Genomic DNA, 16149 nt, shown 5'->3' with positions numbered 1-16149 from the left:
TGAAAATAATTATTCCTTCCTGACCTGTAATGGCACAGTGGATAAAATGTTGACCTGGAATGCTGAGGTTGCCAGTTCAAAACCCAGGGCTTGCCTGGTCAAGACACAAATGGGAGTTGATGCTTCCTGCTCCTCCCTCTCTTTTCTCTCCCCTACCCCCAAAATGAATAAGTAAAATCTTTAAAAAAGAAAAGAATTATTCTTGTGTCATTCTTCTTAGTTTGGGGGTTAGGGAAGATAATTAAAAGTTATTTCATCTCTTTAGCAGTGTGATAATTAAGTAATTTGCAAATGTTCTAGCTTTGAAAGCTTCAACTTAATACAAATTATTTTTTACTGATGAAAACTTAAAAACTTACACTGCATCTATCAACTTTTTCATTATGTTTACACCCACACTTCTTGACTTTTCTTTGCTATATTTTAGAATAGTATTCCTAATGGAGATTTTTTTGATATGTGTTAATGGGTGCTCATTTAGGAATTTTAGGGCTCTCTTTTGTTAAATAAAAAAAATTGTTTTATTTAGTTGCCCACTTTTTAGGATAACTTCACAGGCAGTATGCCAAAAATCATCTGTTTATTAAATGGTTACCTGTTGGGTAATTGGTTCATTGTACACTGGAAGTATTACAGGATTCCACTCCAATCTCCAACTCTGGAAATCACTACCCCTTTAAGTCCCACAATGAAATCCTTTAGTCTGTCAGTGAACTTGAAGAATCCCAGCATCACATTGAAAAGAGGTCTGATAAAATTGTTGGTGAAGTTATTTCTGGTAACTTTAGCCCAGCTTAATACCCCTTAAAAAAAAAAAAAGAAACATTTCCTTAGAACTTTATATGAATACAAAATAAAAAACCTAATTTGGAGAAATAAAAAAATTTTTTTTTTAAAAATTTGATTATAGTGCAGCTAAAGAGGTTCTGAAAAGTGGTGGGGGAATGGAAGATTTTTAAGTAATCAGTTTCAGAGATGAGGCCAAGAAATAGAAACCTGAAAATGCTTCCTTAGCATTAATTTATTGGGAGAAAATAGGGAATCTTGCCTAGAGTGTTAATTAAATAATATATGTTACATGAACAAAGGATTTTTAAAATCTGAATGTGCTCATATGTTTTTAACTTTGGAAACCTACTTATTGACAATATTTATTGCTGGTTCACTCTGTGACTGTGTATGGTGGGGACTATCGAAGGATTCCTAAAAGGCACATTTTGCCCGATGGAGTTTACCATTTACTTGTTTCATTATACTTCTCCCTTTCCCAGAGAGATTACATGTGGAGTAGATGATAATAACATATATAGAGTAAGTAAAACATTAGTATAGGAATGGCATGCCATTGAGGTTCTGTGGTCCTGACCCTAACCTAAACATGTTTTTTGGGATCCAGTGAAAAGAGAAGGTTATACTAGACTCATAAGCAGGGTTTCTTGGAAAAAGTGGAACGTGAACTTCACTAGGAAGAATGTGGAGGAGTTTTCATGAACTGTGAGGGAAAGGAATGGAATTCTAAGCAAGGAGTACCTGCGTGAAGTGCTTTTCAGGAAGAAAGCCAGAGCTAGGTTTTTTAAAAACTTGAGTTGATAAGAAGTAAGGAACCATCTTGAAATTTTGAGCTGTTTAGAAACAGCCAAGCCCTGGCCGGTTGGCTCAGTGGTAGAACATCGTCCCGGCATGTGGATGTCCCAGGTTTGATTCCTGGCACACAGGAGAAGACCCATCTGCTTCTCCACCACTCCCCCTCTTGCTTCTCTCTCTTGCTCTTTCTTAATCTCTCTCTCTCTCCCCCTTCTGCAGCCATGGTTCTACTGGAGCTAGTTGGCCCCAGGCACTGAGGATGGCTCTATGGTCTCTGCCTCAGGCACTAAGAAGAGCTCAGTTGCTGAGCAATAGAGCAATGCCCCAGATGGGAAGAGCATCGCCTCCTAGTGGGCTTGCTGAATGGATCTTGGTTGGAACGCATGTGGGAATTTGTCTTTCTGCCTCCCTTCCTCTCACTGAATAAAAAGGAAAGAAAAAAGAAAAATAAAGAAAAGAAACATCCAAACCTGTAGAGAATTTTATGAGTTTATTAGGATGAAACTGAGAGCATTGTCAGGAGACAAGGTCTCAAATGCTCCAGAGAAGGACAGTTTTGCAGCTTTTCATGTGTGTCTGGAATTAAGGAGGGCATGCAGGAAAGATTGCCTGAAGGTGGAGAAAGCCAGGTGCAGGATAGTTACCAGGAGGGTGTGCTCCCTTGAGGGTGGTTATGCCTTGAAGGGGTCTAAAAAAGAGCGTTACTCTGGCATTTCAAAGGTCTATCGATATAGATGAACAAGAGCAAGGGGCAAGGCTGAACTAAGGCACAGATATAACTTTTTTATAGGCCTGGGGAGTGACTTCCCCCTCCCCACGAACTGCACAGTTAGAAATTTATGACCAGCTCACCCTGGGAGGTTACTTTCAGTCAGATTTATTCCACAGCCACTTTTCATCCAGCTCAGAGCAGAAATCTGTAGAAAGACTTATTCTACAGGTATTTCAAAAAGAAAGGTGTGACCCAGGAAGAACTTTGGGACATCCAGATGGATCCCAAAGAGCCCATTAAGCTGTGGCTGCAGCCTGGTCCTTGACCAAGCCAGCAACTCTGTGTGTTCAGAAGCTCCTTACCCTTAACCTGCCAGAGCTGATCGTTCTAAGGAACATTGACTTAGTAAGAGAAATAAAGTAGATCTATAGGCCAGAATGACACCTTCTTTCTAAACAGTAAGAAACAAGAAAATGAATATGAACCAAATGCCAAGCAAATGAATGATAATCTGCCTGAGAAACATATTTCTTTTTAGAGTCAACGTCTAGATTCACAGGAAGCTTTCATAAGAATGGAATCTGAGCCACATTATTTAGGCATTCAGTGGCCTCAGAGCCTGGCGTGTCCGTGTCCCATCATCCCTTTAGCCTGAAATTAATGCAATTGAGAAGGCTGTATGATCGTTATTACCTTAGTGACTGCTTTTGCTAAGCTCCTTTTGCTTTGCCACTGTCACTACAATTCACCTAGCTGGTTTAGTTACTGCCGTGTCCCCTTTGGGTTAATTTGTATAACTCTACCCTAACCTTTTCTTTGTTGATTATAATGCCAGTGGTTAGTCTTCTATACCTTTTCTTTCAAGTCTTGGTAGTGGTGGGAGTTGGGAGAAAGCGCCCCCCTCTCCCTCTCAGGAATGTCTGGATGATCTGACAGTAATGAATTTGAGAAAGTAATTAGAAGATAGATACATAAATGGATTTAAAATCATGGTACTAAGTTTCCTTTATTTTGCTCACTCTGAGATCCACAATTTCCCAGCATTACTTCTTTGGACCCCGTAAGTCTCTGTCCTCTGTAATTGTTCATCAGCAATTCAGGTGTAGCGTGACACCTCCTACTTAACGACAGACTCTCGGATAAGCTAGTTTTTTTGTAACTGACACTCTTCAGCATGCACAAGGGCAAAGGCTGGAATGAAGCACCTGTAAATTTAATCATTTCTGATTTATAAAACAAGATACAGCTTTGCTCATTTTTCACCCAAGTAGACATTGACATGTATTTGAGAATGTTAAGCATGAATAAAGCCTTCCCTTTGACCAGTCTATATTAAATTTCATTTCAGCATAGAGAGGCAGATTTAGAAGTACAGTGGCCTGTGCTAATCATATGTGAAAGAAACAATAGTCCTTGATGAAGTCAAAGCCTGGCGTCAGTGCCGCCTCTGAAAGCCGTGATAACTGAGGTGAAGCACAGAGGTCTGTGTGCCTCCCAAAGGGCTGCTCCCCAGAGTTGTGTTATGAATCTGGCCCGTCTGCACAATGTTGGTGCTGGAAGTGAAGGCAGCATTCACGTGAAAAGGTGCTGTGAAAAGAACACCAAAGACATAAGAGGTTCTGTTGTTGTCATTCGTGTGGCTGCTTTGTTTCAAAACACAAAAGGAAATGTTTCCCTACATGACATGACTCAGTTCTATCCTGTAGAATTAAACCACAACCCAAACTCCTGAAACCCGGAATGAAAAGCAATATTGTTTCTAGTAAGAATGAAAATTTCTTAACCTCTTTGTAATTTTGTGTGTATGCATGTCCTTTGAATTTCAAATTTTCCCATCCCAAAGAATTAGGATGTTTCCTCAAATACCAGCATTCTATAGATTTCTTATCTGACTCCCTATTGTGGGTCTTTTGTTTTGCCTGGAAAAAATGGCCCAGCTTGTGTGGTTGGATTTTCCTGATTTACATGGATTTCAAGGCAGGCTAAGAATATAGGTGAAATTAGTTGGGAGTCTTTGGGCTTACAAATATATTTATATATTTACACTTGCATATGTATGCCCACCTTTTAAAATTATCAGGTGGGAAAGAAAGAGCTGATAAAAAACACTCAGAAGGGAGAAGCGATCGATACACAACTAAAGTGAAGCAACTACAAGTTGATATTTCTCTCTCTCTTTTCTCTCTCTGTCTCCCCCCCTTCCTTTCTCTCTCTCTCTCTCAAAAACAAAAAACAAAAAACCAACACTCAGAATGACAGTGAATTTTATGAAATTGTAATCAGTACCCCTGTAGTCAGTTAAGGATTCTTGCAGGGAGAATCAGACCAGAGGTAGAAAACTTGGTGAGAAGAAGAGAAGGGCCCATATGATGTGGGTGACAGGTTCCCAGAAATAGCCCAGGTGCCCTTTTGGTCGCCAGACCTCTGGACTTTGCCTAGGGTACAGCCTTTATATCCTCCTGTTCATTCGTCTGCTGGTCTCAGGAGATCATGCCAGCCCTGCCCTAGCGGGTTATCTCATATTGCTTTATAATTGTTCATTCATCCACTGACTCTGTGAGACTCTATGCCCCCTTAAAGGCAGGATATCTGCCTGGCATGTCCGTTGGGCACAATAGTGGACATTCAGTAAATATGTTCTTTGGTGTAAATTCATTTCTTCATTAGTTCAGGTAAAAGTACTTCAGATTCACCCAACATTCAGTTTTCATAATAAACAGTTGTTCTGTTGGTTTCTGATTCCAGGAGGGGCTTAGGATGCCCACCAAGAATTGTGTAGCTGATGCTGACAAGGAGAGGCATTTTCACATCCTGTTACTCCCAAATTCACAGGGGTGGCGTCAGCCGCTTGAACAGATAATTCCAATTGACCAGGTATGTTAAGATAACAGAGTATGGCAGGTTTGCCTGGGGCTTGGCCACACATCCAGTTGCTTGAAGTTAATGGCATGATTAGCAGTTCATGGCTTTACCAGGCTTCTGTAGCTGGGAAAGATCGAAGCAAAACCGCAGAGGTTGTGAGCTGCCACAGCAGAAGCCATGCCTGAGAACTGCAAGCTTCTTTGTAATGGACTTGCAGGGCTCTTTTGAGTGGAAGGGAGAGCTGTGGTGTCATGGGAACAGCTCACTTTGGACTCCTCTGTGACGGCAGTGTGTCACACTGGAGAGACTAGAGAACTCAGCATGCAGAGCAGAGGTACGTGACCAAATAAGAAAGATAGCTAAGAAGACAGCACTGTTGGCATGGGGCTTAGGCGAAGGTTCTCTGAGGGTCCATGGCCAGTTAAGCCTGTCACAGAGTAATCAGTAATACTAGAGGGATGGCCTTCAAGACTTAATGACTTCTGGACTGTATCACTAGCATGGTTTGGGTGGTTAATCCTGAGTTCTATGTTTAGCCCTTTGGAGTGAAAACATGTGCTTGGCACCAGTTGGGAATTTTCCACTCATCCCCCTCGGAGGGGAGCGCTGACCTAATGCTGGCCCAGCAGGGGAGGCCTGGCTCACATTCCAGTCATCCCAGCATGTCATCACCGTGACCTGGCTTAGGTGCAGGAGCCAAGGGGAATGGTGGCAGGAGGTCCTTTCCAAGGGAGTCTTTGAGACAGCCTCACTCCTAGGTGTTCAGCAAGGCAGCTGTTGAGCTCTGTTGACCCCTATGGATGAAGGATAACTTTTTAAGTCAAGGAGTCGAGAGTGAAGGTCCCTTTATGTTCATTTCTCGCCTGAGGAACAGTGTTCCTGCAGTTACAGCAGTTAATTCATTTCACAGCAGGCAGTGCCCCGTCATTCTGGTTTGGCCAGCACAAAACAAAAGGTAATGTCATTGATGCAGAGAATTCATGAATTAGAGGAGTTGATATTTCAGAAACAAGCACTTAAGGAAGGTCTGTTGCCAAACTGCACAGGCTGGTTTTCACAAGCAGAGCTCAGCAATATATTCACTCAGAGGCCACCAGAGAGCATTAGGGAAAGCCATAGGGAAGGCTAAATAGCTACCCTATCCAAAGTTACAGCCCCGTGCATGTGATGGGTGGTGTATAACTACAGCCAGGAAAATTTTCATTGAAATAGTGGTCAGAAGCTGACACTGCCTCTCTCCCATCAGACATAAAAATCTCATGGTGATGCAGATATCCTGGGTTTGATCCCCAGTCAGGGCACACATGAAAAACAACCATTGACTTCTCCTCTCCTCCCTCTCCCCCATCTCTCTCTCTTCCCTTCTTGCAGCTAATGGCTTCTTTGGTTTGAGCCTCAGTCTCAGGTGCTGAGGATAGCTCAGTTGGTCCAAGCACTGGCCCCAGACAGGGGTTGCCCGGTGGATCCCAGTCAGGTTGCTTGCAGAAGTCTGTCTCTCTATCTTCCCCCCTCTCACTTAAAAAAAGAGAGAGAGAAAGAAAAAACCTGACCAGGTGGTGGCGCAGAGGATAGAATGTCGGACTGGGATTCAGAGGACCCAGGTTCAAAACCGCAAGGTCACCGGGTTGAGTACGGGCTCATCTGGTTTGAGCACAGCTCACCAGCTTGAACCCAAGGTCACTGGCTTGAGCAAGGGGCCACTCACTCTGCTGTAGCTCCCCAGTCAAGGCACATATGAGAAAGCAATCAATGAACAACTAAGGTGCTACAAGGAAGAACTGATGCTTCTCATCTCTCTCCCTTCCTGTCTGTCTGTCCCTATCTGTTCTCTCTCTCTCTCTGTCTCTGTCACCAAAAAAATTAATTGGAAGGAAAGAAGGAAGGAAAGAAGGGAGGGAGGGGAGGAGGGAGGGAGAGAGGGAGGGAGGGAGGGAAGGAAAAGGAAAGAAAGAAAATCTCATGGTGCTCAGCTCCAATCTGAGAAGCAATGTAATTTGAACCTTGATGTTAAGTCTGTATATGCATCGGTAGGAGGCAAGAATGTCAGTGTGTTAGTGTTTGATGAAGAGATGAAGAGTGTGAATTCTGGATTCCGATTCCTGAATTTGCCATTTCCTGACTGACTGTGTAACCATACAACCCCTGTTTGGTCCTCCATAAAGGCAAATAAAAACACAGAACCTGTTTGGCAAAATTTGGAAGAGCCATGAAGTAAAGCCTTAGCTGGCACTGTGCTTGGCATGCGGAAAGTGTTTGGGAAAGGTTCATGTTAATATTAACACTTGAGCCATTGCATTTGTTGCTTACCTTGGGCGGCTGACCCCTCCTCGGTAAGCCACCTGATGGTTGTGGTTCAGCAGTGGTTGGGTTTCTAGCCTGTGCTGTCAGAGAGTGGGGATGAGGGTGTGGTGGGGTCACTCCCACTTCTTGGTCTCTCCCCGTGGCCTCTGTTGCCCACAGAAGGTGCAGGGCCTCCACGCTACCCGCTTCCTTCCCATTCACGCTTCTCCTCTTTTCCTGTCTCCTTTCTTTCTTTTCCAGCTTCTTTCTTCTCTCACTCTTACAACAAAGCTTGTGGGGCAGGCCTGGCCATGGATATCAAAATTAGCTTTTCACCAAAGTGATCCAGTTCTGTAGGTAGAGTGCAGAGCATTTACCTAGCAGTTGTGGTTGATGCAATGCTGTGAGAATACTCCAGCTCCCAGAACCCTCCTGGGCACACCCAGGAAGGGAGCTCACCCGCTATACGGAAATTACTCGGTGCTAACCAGACAGCCTTCTAATCTTTTTTGGCCATTTGCCCTGCTGTAACATTCTATTGGCTGAACCCATGTATATAAGCTAATTTACTTCCTGAATAAAGTGGATCTACATCACTGAACCTGGTCCCCGGAGTTGGGTCTCTGCGTCTCTGTCATCCTCACCCCCCCATGGGTCTTGTCTACATACTGGCACCTCGAACAGGGACCCAACTGGCATCCAAGGGATGGGTGAGTGACCCTCTGCAATGAGAAACCTTCTCCCTCACTCTCGAGCCCTGCAGGCTTGAGCCCTGCATGCCCTATTGCAGAGTAGGCGAGTTAAAGTTAATGACCTACTGGGAAATCCTCTCAGGTTTCAACCCTTGGCTCTGGGAGAGCCTCTTTGGGACCCTAATACTTGGGCCCGAGCTTTCCAGCACATCCCTTCAGCCGAAGTAAATGAAGGACAAACCTTTCCTCTCGGCCTCATTCCTGCCCTGTTAGCGATACATGCCTGCCTGACCAGTGCTCCCGCTGGGGACCCTCCGCCAGTGCCAAAAATATTACAGGCTGCCCCTCTCTCTGGGGAACCCCCACCTTCCTATTCGCCCCCCTCCACTGAGGAGGAAGTAGTTTAGCCACCGAGTTTGATGGACTCGCAGCCGAGCATGCAGAAATGAAACTAGATACATTAGAAACGGCGCCATCAGCTCCGCCACCCAAAGAAGCAGAAGTCGCTACTTCCACATTCCCTGCTGGGCTCAATGCCCCACCCCAGCCTCTCAGACACCATTTTCTACCCCAGCTTTAACTCCAACACATGTTCCTGCTGCAGACCCACGGGCCAGCCTATACGCCCCCATGTGTCTTTTTTCTCCCCCCCCTTGTTTGTCCGTCTGTCTTGTCTATTTTTCTGTATCTCTTGATCTCTCTCTCCTCTTCCCCTCTCTCTAAAATGATGCTGGAAGGACCCAGCCACGGCACAGTGGTGGGGACCACACCTTCTTCTAATTTAAGGGAGAGGTTATGCTTGTGTTTTTCCACCAATTTGGATCCCAGGAACCCCCCAACCTGCTTGACAGGGTTTCTTGGGCACCCACTAAGTGGTTCAGTCTTTACCTGTCCAAAGCCACAGCCCTGGCCTCCTCCACACCAACTATGCCTGAGGGGAGGCGGTCCTCAGCGCTGCAGAAGAAGAATTCGCGGCCAGCATGTATGCCCCATCACCTAGGGGGATGTGGAGCCTTTGGCAGGGCGGGCCCAGAGAATGACCCCTGATGGACCCCTAGGCTCTGGTGCTCTGTTCTTGCTTGTGTGTGCTATAGTGACTGCTGACTCCCAGATGCGGGCAGACCCCCACGTCTGGGCTGCTGTTCCCCACCCTGGCATAATTATGCCTGTTGAAGTTAATAGCCCACAGTTTCCAGCACTATGTTCCACTAACTGCTCCCTTAGTCTCCCTTGTGACAATAGTGGCCAGGAATACCAACAGTGGAACGGCACTATATGGGGTAACCTCAGTGACCCAATGCTACTTAAGTTTAATAATGCCATCCCCTCGGAGGGGTGGGTCCTTCTTCAAAATCATACTATGGGGGACTTTGCTAAAAACAGTACTACCAACCAAGGCTCAGTACTTGGCCTACAAGCCCTCCTCCCCCTACCTACCAACAGCTGGGCCCACCCTGCTAACCTTGCCTTCCCAGGGTTGCCTCTTTGCCCATTCCTGTATGACGAACATCTAAGAACACTCCCAAGAGAAGGAATTCCCTGGAGAGACTGCTGCATTGCTTCTGGCCCAGATGCGCAGACCATCAACCTCAGAGTTTGGCATCGGAAGCTGAGAGAAGGAATGCAACCATATGCAGTACACAGCCCATGGCAAGCCATCCATTCTGTGTTTGGATGCTGGGACTTTTGTGGGAAGGGAGCATGCATGGACCTACGTCCATTTTTTACAATCAAAATGGAACTGTGTTTAATGGCATCTGGAAGGTCTCTGTAACACAATGGGAGGGAAATGACATCCTGACCGCTAGGAGGAATCCCCTGTTTAAGACTCCCGTTCTATTTCCTAATTAGTCAAACATTACAGAAGCTTGCTTCATTGTTTAATGCAGCTAAGCTATTAGCATATAGTAAAATAGGTATTATAGTTGTTTTAGTTCTACTAGGGTTCCGTTTCATAATGCATAGCATTCAGAAGCTACAACAGCAACAAGCTGTCATCAAGCAAGTTCAACTGGCCTTAATTAAAAGAGAAGGGGGAGATGTAGGTAGAGTGCAGAGCATTTACCTAGTAGCTGTAGCTGACGCAATGCTGTGAGAATACTCCAGCTCCCGGAACCCTCCTGGGCACACCCAGGAAGGGAGTTTGCCCACTATACGGAAATGACTAGGTGCTAACCAGACAGCCTTCTAATCTTTTTTTGGCTATTTGCCCTGCTGTAACATTCTATTGGCTGAACCCATGTATATAAGCTAGTTTACTTCCTGAATAAAGTAGATCTACATCACTGAACCTGGTCCCCAGAGTTGGGTCTCTGCGTCTCTGTCATCCTCACTCCCAGTGGGCCTTGTCCACACAGTTCAAAGTCTCCATAGATGACATCTCCTCTGCAGTCGGCACAGCCGCCAGCTAAAGCCATCTTCCTCCTGCTGAGAACCTTCAGACTTCGCCTTCTCAAAGGGTCCACACTCCTGTGGTGGAGTGTGGAGGCTTTTCTGTGATGGGGGGGAGTCCCTCAGGCATGTTAACACCCCCTCGGGGCTACTAGCTTGAGCAGAGGGAAATACGGGCTTTGGGTCAGAAAATCAAGTTTGTTTGTTGTTTTTGTTAAGTTCTGGTTGTTCACTGCAAAAACCTCTTCTTGGTCTCCACACCTCTTTCCCTGTGAGAGTGAATTCTTTGGTGATGCCATTTAGGTCTGATGAGTACAATATTTTGAGCCATTGGCTCTACTTAGAAACTAAGGATATAAGTAGTCAAAATCATTCTTGGTAGTAGAAACAAGTTAGTATTTTTCACTAGATTAAGATTAGTGTGAGGTACATACTGAAATCCACCCTCTTCCAGAAAATCAGACTTTCTTCACTTGTACTAGCAAGTTGAACATCAGGTGCCATATTGTAAATAACGAACATGTAATTCTGGTGGTCAGTCTCATTAAAATATGTTCCCGCTCTGGCCGGTTGGCTCAGCGGTAGAGCATCGGCCCAGACTGTGGAAGTCCTGAGTTCGATTTCTGGCCAGGGCACACAGGAGAAGCACCCATCTGCTTCTCCACCCCTCCCCCTCTCCTTCCTCTCTGTCTCTCTCTTCCCCTCCCACAGCCAAGGCTCCATTATAGCAAAGTTGGCCAGGGCACTGAGGATGGTTCCATGGCCTCCACCTCAGGCACAAGAATGGCTCTGATTGTAGCAGAACAACACCCTGGATGGGCTGAGCATCACCCCCTGGTAGGCGTGCCGGGTAGATACTGGTAGGGCACATGCGGGAGTCTGTGCCTGACAGGGATCTCACTTTGGAAAAATAAAATTAAAAAAAAAGTAAAATATATTTTCTGTTCTGGGTTCTCCAGTCTTTGAACTTAGAGTAGAATTGGGGCAGAGCCAGAAAGCTGCTACAAACAAAACAAAATAAAACAAACAAACAAAAGAGTGTAAGATTGGTATGACAATTTTAAATACATTTTGATAATATGAAAGCACCTATTATCTACAGGATGTTATCCAGTTACAAATAACATAAAAGGAAACAACGAAGTTATAAAACAACTAACATTTGTATAGAGCTTGCTAAGTGCCAGGCACCATTCTAACTACCTCACCTGAATTAATTTATTTAACCCTTGTGCAGTGGACATGGCAGAGAGGCAGCATCACTTAGTGATTAGGAAAACATACACTTGCGGGCACAGTCTCCAGCCTTCAAATCTAGGGAGGCAAGGATGCTCTGCGCTGGGATGGAAGGAGAGAGCTTCATGAATGGATCTCATGAATAAGATCCATTGTCCCTCAAAGGATGTATCACTGCTACGTTATTCCTAAGAGAACCATGATCTCATAACTATTGATATCTGGGACTAAAAAAATACATATATAGCTCTCAGTTTATTCTGCAAATAGAGTTTTATTTTGGAATTATGAAATGATGACCTTGCCTAGCAAATGCCTTTTGGATAACCTGAGACCCGCCCCTTAACCCAAACATGTAACCTGAGTCTAAATGCAGCAGACACAGAAATGAGATTGTGAAAACTGTCTATTCAGATTTAGCACAGCTTCTTCAGAGGTGAAAGTCAAAGTCAAAAGGGGTTAATAAAGGAAGAACATTCACAAGGCCCCAATGATATTCATGCTAGATATTTGGTGCACGTTTGCTTTGGGAGTACATTCTACAGAATGACAGACTTTATATTTTGAGTATCTTTAACTTGAAGAGAATTTATATGACACATCTTTCTTAGTTATTTATTATAGTAGTAATACAATCTTCATAAATGTTTAAGATGAAACAATAATGAAGATTTTATATATATTCAGCATTGCTTCAACTACTTTTCTTAGCAGTTATTTAGTTACAAATGACATTCTTTGCACTAAATTATACAAATGTGAGATTTCCTCTTATTCCTTTTATTGATATAGAATCCGACACTAGAAACTCTGAAGACTTCTATTTATTGTTGGCCTTAATGTACAAAGAGAAATATGTTATGTTTTGTGCTCATTATTCGTTAGGGAGCTGACCATGCATGTGTGGACAAAGGGTAAATTTGAGAGGACAGTTAGTAAAATAAGCATTTGTCCCTCAGAACAATAGGATGTGGTCATTTTCATGCTCAAAATCTTATAATGGTGAAAATAATTAACAGTGTATAATAATATATTACAGTAGGTTAATGTAAAGAACGTAAATATGCAAAAGAGTATTGAAGGATGATCTATATAAAAGCAACATAGAGAAAAGCACAACCATGGATATCTTTAATGTTGTATTGCAAGCTTTGCATGTTGAATACGATCCAGATGAATGAGTCAGGCTTGGTTTTGGAAGTTTTTATATATGTATCTAATGAGAAAATTATCTGCTTGAGGCTTACAAATATTTGTTTAATACGATTCATTAATTAAACATGTGAAAGTGCTATCTGGCATCAAACTGGGGGACTCTCAGTTTCCGTTTTGTTTTTTCAGAATGAAAGTGCCCTTGTGAAAGAAAAAGAGCTGTCAATTGAACTTGCAAACATCAGGGACGAAGTCGGTAAGTAGGGCATTGAAAATGAGGCACGTGCAGCATGCCTTTTTTCCTGATACCTGTGAATGTGCAACAAAAGCAATTATGTCTCGTGTAATGAGCCAAAGTAGACCTGCCCAGACAAATGAAGTGTCTTACCCAGCACAGCAGTGAGCTGCTGCAGCCTTGCGGGGAGCCATAACTCTGTGGTTATAGAGGCAGCTTTGTAACAGTCTACTGTGGAGCTGACCAGACCTGGCCCCTGCTCCTCACAGATGGCAGCCCGTCTGTCCATCTGTGTTTGCGCTGTGACAGGCAGTTAGTTCATGCTTAGGCGTCCCCTGGGCAGGCAGCTCCAGTGGGCTGCACAGGTGCTGTCTGAGATGCTAGGGTTCTGTGGCTGCCCACCCTGTGTGTCCTGCCACGGAATCCTCTGCGCTACAGCACCAGGTCAACAGCATACATTTGGGGGGATTCAAATGCTGAGGTTCGTGTTGAAACTCCTGGTCTGTTGCTGATAGGATGGTGTTATTCCGTCTGAACACAGGAGACCTCACAGATGACAGGACGGTCCCCGGACCCCAGGGCTTCCACTTGAAGCCAAAGATCAAACCAGTATTTGCCACCTTCCCTCTCCTGATCCCAATCCTCTCTTGAGGTCCCGCTATTCTGTTTCCCCAGGAAGCAGTCAGCAAAGGTGAAATCAACAGCCTGTGCCCCTTGGGCTGCTGCTCTTTTCCTTCCAGTGAGCATTTGTCCCCCTGCAGTGTGGTCCTGGGGGCAGCCTGCGTGTACAGGTGTGGTCTCCACCAGGAGCAGAGGACTGACCTGGCCCCGGCCTTCCCAGAGCCTCCTCCTCTGGGCCAGCCGTGCACATGGGCTTGAGTCTGAAGGTCAGGCTTCCTGGGAACTGGCCCTGAGTATGTGCAAGTGGGCAGGGTAGTGATGTCCAAACAGAGCTTCTTTGCCCTTTCTTTTTAACTCTAATTTTTTTTTTTAGTTCTTCACTATAGTTTTGTGACTTCTTTTGTCATTTAGAGGGATCAGCAATAGCCTCTTCTCCCCTCTCAGGACAGTGGGGCCCCTGTGGCAAAGCAGGAAATGGCAGTTTTCCTCCCCAGCCTGAGCCTCTGGGTGGGAAGCCCCAGGGAGGAACCCGACGTGAGTTTTCTGAGAGCAGCCTGCCTGGACCAGCAGCAGCAGAGCTGCAGAGGGACGCTCCTGGACGCCAAGGTCCACAGGGCATGTTTCTCCGTGAAGCGGTGCGTTCTTAAGGGGTTCTGAGCATGGGCTTTGGAGGCACATGACCCACCTGGTCAAGTAAGGTGAGCTAGCTATCCTCTCTGTCCCTTGTTCCCCTTCATAAGGAGGAAAGTCAGCTAAAGAAGACACCAGTGATGAAACAGTCTGTGAGGTAACTTCCATAACTATTAGGTTGTAGTGCCTTCCATCAGAAAACAGAACTCTTCACCTCTAGGTTGAATCTTTCCCCAGAGGTGTCTGCACCCCAAGGTGATGTTTTGGGTTTGGTGACCCACATCCAGTGCAGCTTCCCTCTGTCCTTTCCAGAAGCTTCTGATTGCAGCAGGAACCTTACAGAGTTTATCAGTGTTTTGTATTTAAGTCATTTCATTTCTGTGTTAGTGCTAAGAACAGAAGCAGCAATCACCTGCCAAATGAAAAAGCCATAGTTTGGGGGGAGTGGGGGGTGGACAGTATTAGCAGCTTGCTGCCCAGTCCACTCGGCCCAGCGTCCGCCCCAGCGGGCATCTCCGCAGCAAGCTCCCACGCTGCTGCAGAGACTGCATTTGTGAAGGAAGAAAGACAGGGGGTTTGGGCTCCACATTAACGGAAAAGTCCATAAATTCTAGTGTCTTGACCTACAAAGTATTCCTTTGAGAAAACAACAGAATTAAGCTCTGCTTTCCTGGCTTACAAATGATCATAGACAAAGAAAGATGGTCAAGCCTAGCTCTAAATAGAAATTAGGACTTTCTAAAGGTTGTGAATTTAGACATGGGAGAAAGGGGAAAGCTGCAAAAAGTAGGTTGTAGCCTGCAATAAGGCTCCCTCTGAATATGGGCTAAAATGCTGCGCCTTTGTACCCCCAACTGGCATAGGGCTGCTGCCTCCCAGATGCTGGAACGCTTTTTTCTATTTGCACAAAGAAGCCATGTGGGCCAGTTGAGACCCAGTGCTATGCATCGTAATGGTGACTAACACTCAGCTCATGTCCTCAAGCTACACGCAGAGGCTGTGTGGAGGAGCAGCTATCTGAGATGGGCCTTGTAGAATGACTAAGATTGGGGTGGGTGCATGTAAGGAGGGAAAGAACACAATTACTGAGCACATACTAAAGCCTGCTGCCCCAATGAATGTAACCTGGACCATTGGGTGCCATAATCGTTTTTCAGGCATTACTCATTATGCACAACTATGGAAAGAACAACTGTTTCCCATTCCCCTTTGTATCAAAAACGCTTTTTGTGCTTGACATGCACTATTCATAGAACATTCTATCATACTGATAAATTAGAATAAGCTACTCTTCCCCATGGAGTATTTGGAGTTTTACTGGGTTTTGCAACAAAGAATATATTATTTGCAAATTACTTTTTTTCTCTTGTATTTTTTCCCTCAAAAGTATGGACCAATAGTTTTGATAGTATTTGCCATTTGTTCTAAATTTATCTGTATGTGATACATCCTTGATATTTGTTCTGTAAATCAAGGTAAAAGGTTCGGGTGGATTTAATCTCACTGTTTCTAGGGTTGTCATAAAGAGGAAATTAAATCAGCCTCTCTCTTTCTCTCTCTCTCACATACACACCTACCTGAGAAAAGACAGAGAATGTCCAACTATGCACCAGGGTATAGTTTGGGGTGGAGCTTTTTGTGGTCTAAGAGTACAGTCCTTGTGGAGTGGCTGAAAATTGCTGTTCGTTGTGTTTCATTGTATCCCCTCCAGAGACAGGGATCTCCGCTCATCTTCTTGAAAGCTTTTCATCCTC

The 16149-nt window shown here is 44.7% G+C and overlaps 1 protein-coding gene across 4 annotated transcripts in view; it reads left to right on the top strand.

The window, feature by feature from the left end:
• MTUS2 (microtubule associated scaffold protein 2) overlaps positions 1-16149 on the top strand; it is an 829118-nt gene that overhangs the window by 724248 nt on the left and 88721 nt on the right. For all 4 annotated transcript variants that reach the window (XM_066258934.1, XM_066258931.1, XM_066258933.1 and 1 more), the window contains one exon: positions 13099-13165. In XM_066258934.1, coding sequence (XP_066115031.1) covers positions 13099-13165 — 67 coding nt within the window. The remainder of the gene's footprint in view (positions 1-13098; positions 13166-16149) is intronic.

This window comes from Saccopteryx bilineata, chromosome 2, assembly GCF_036850765.1.
Source record: "Saccopteryx bilineata isolate mSacBil1 chromosome 2, mSacBil1_pri_phased_curated, whole genome shotgun sequence".
Classification (NCBI taxonomy): Eukaryota; Metazoa; Chordata; class Mammalia; order Chiroptera; family Emballonuridae; genus Saccopteryx; species Saccopteryx bilineata.
This window is presented reverse-complemented; position numbering and strand designations above follow the sequence as displayed.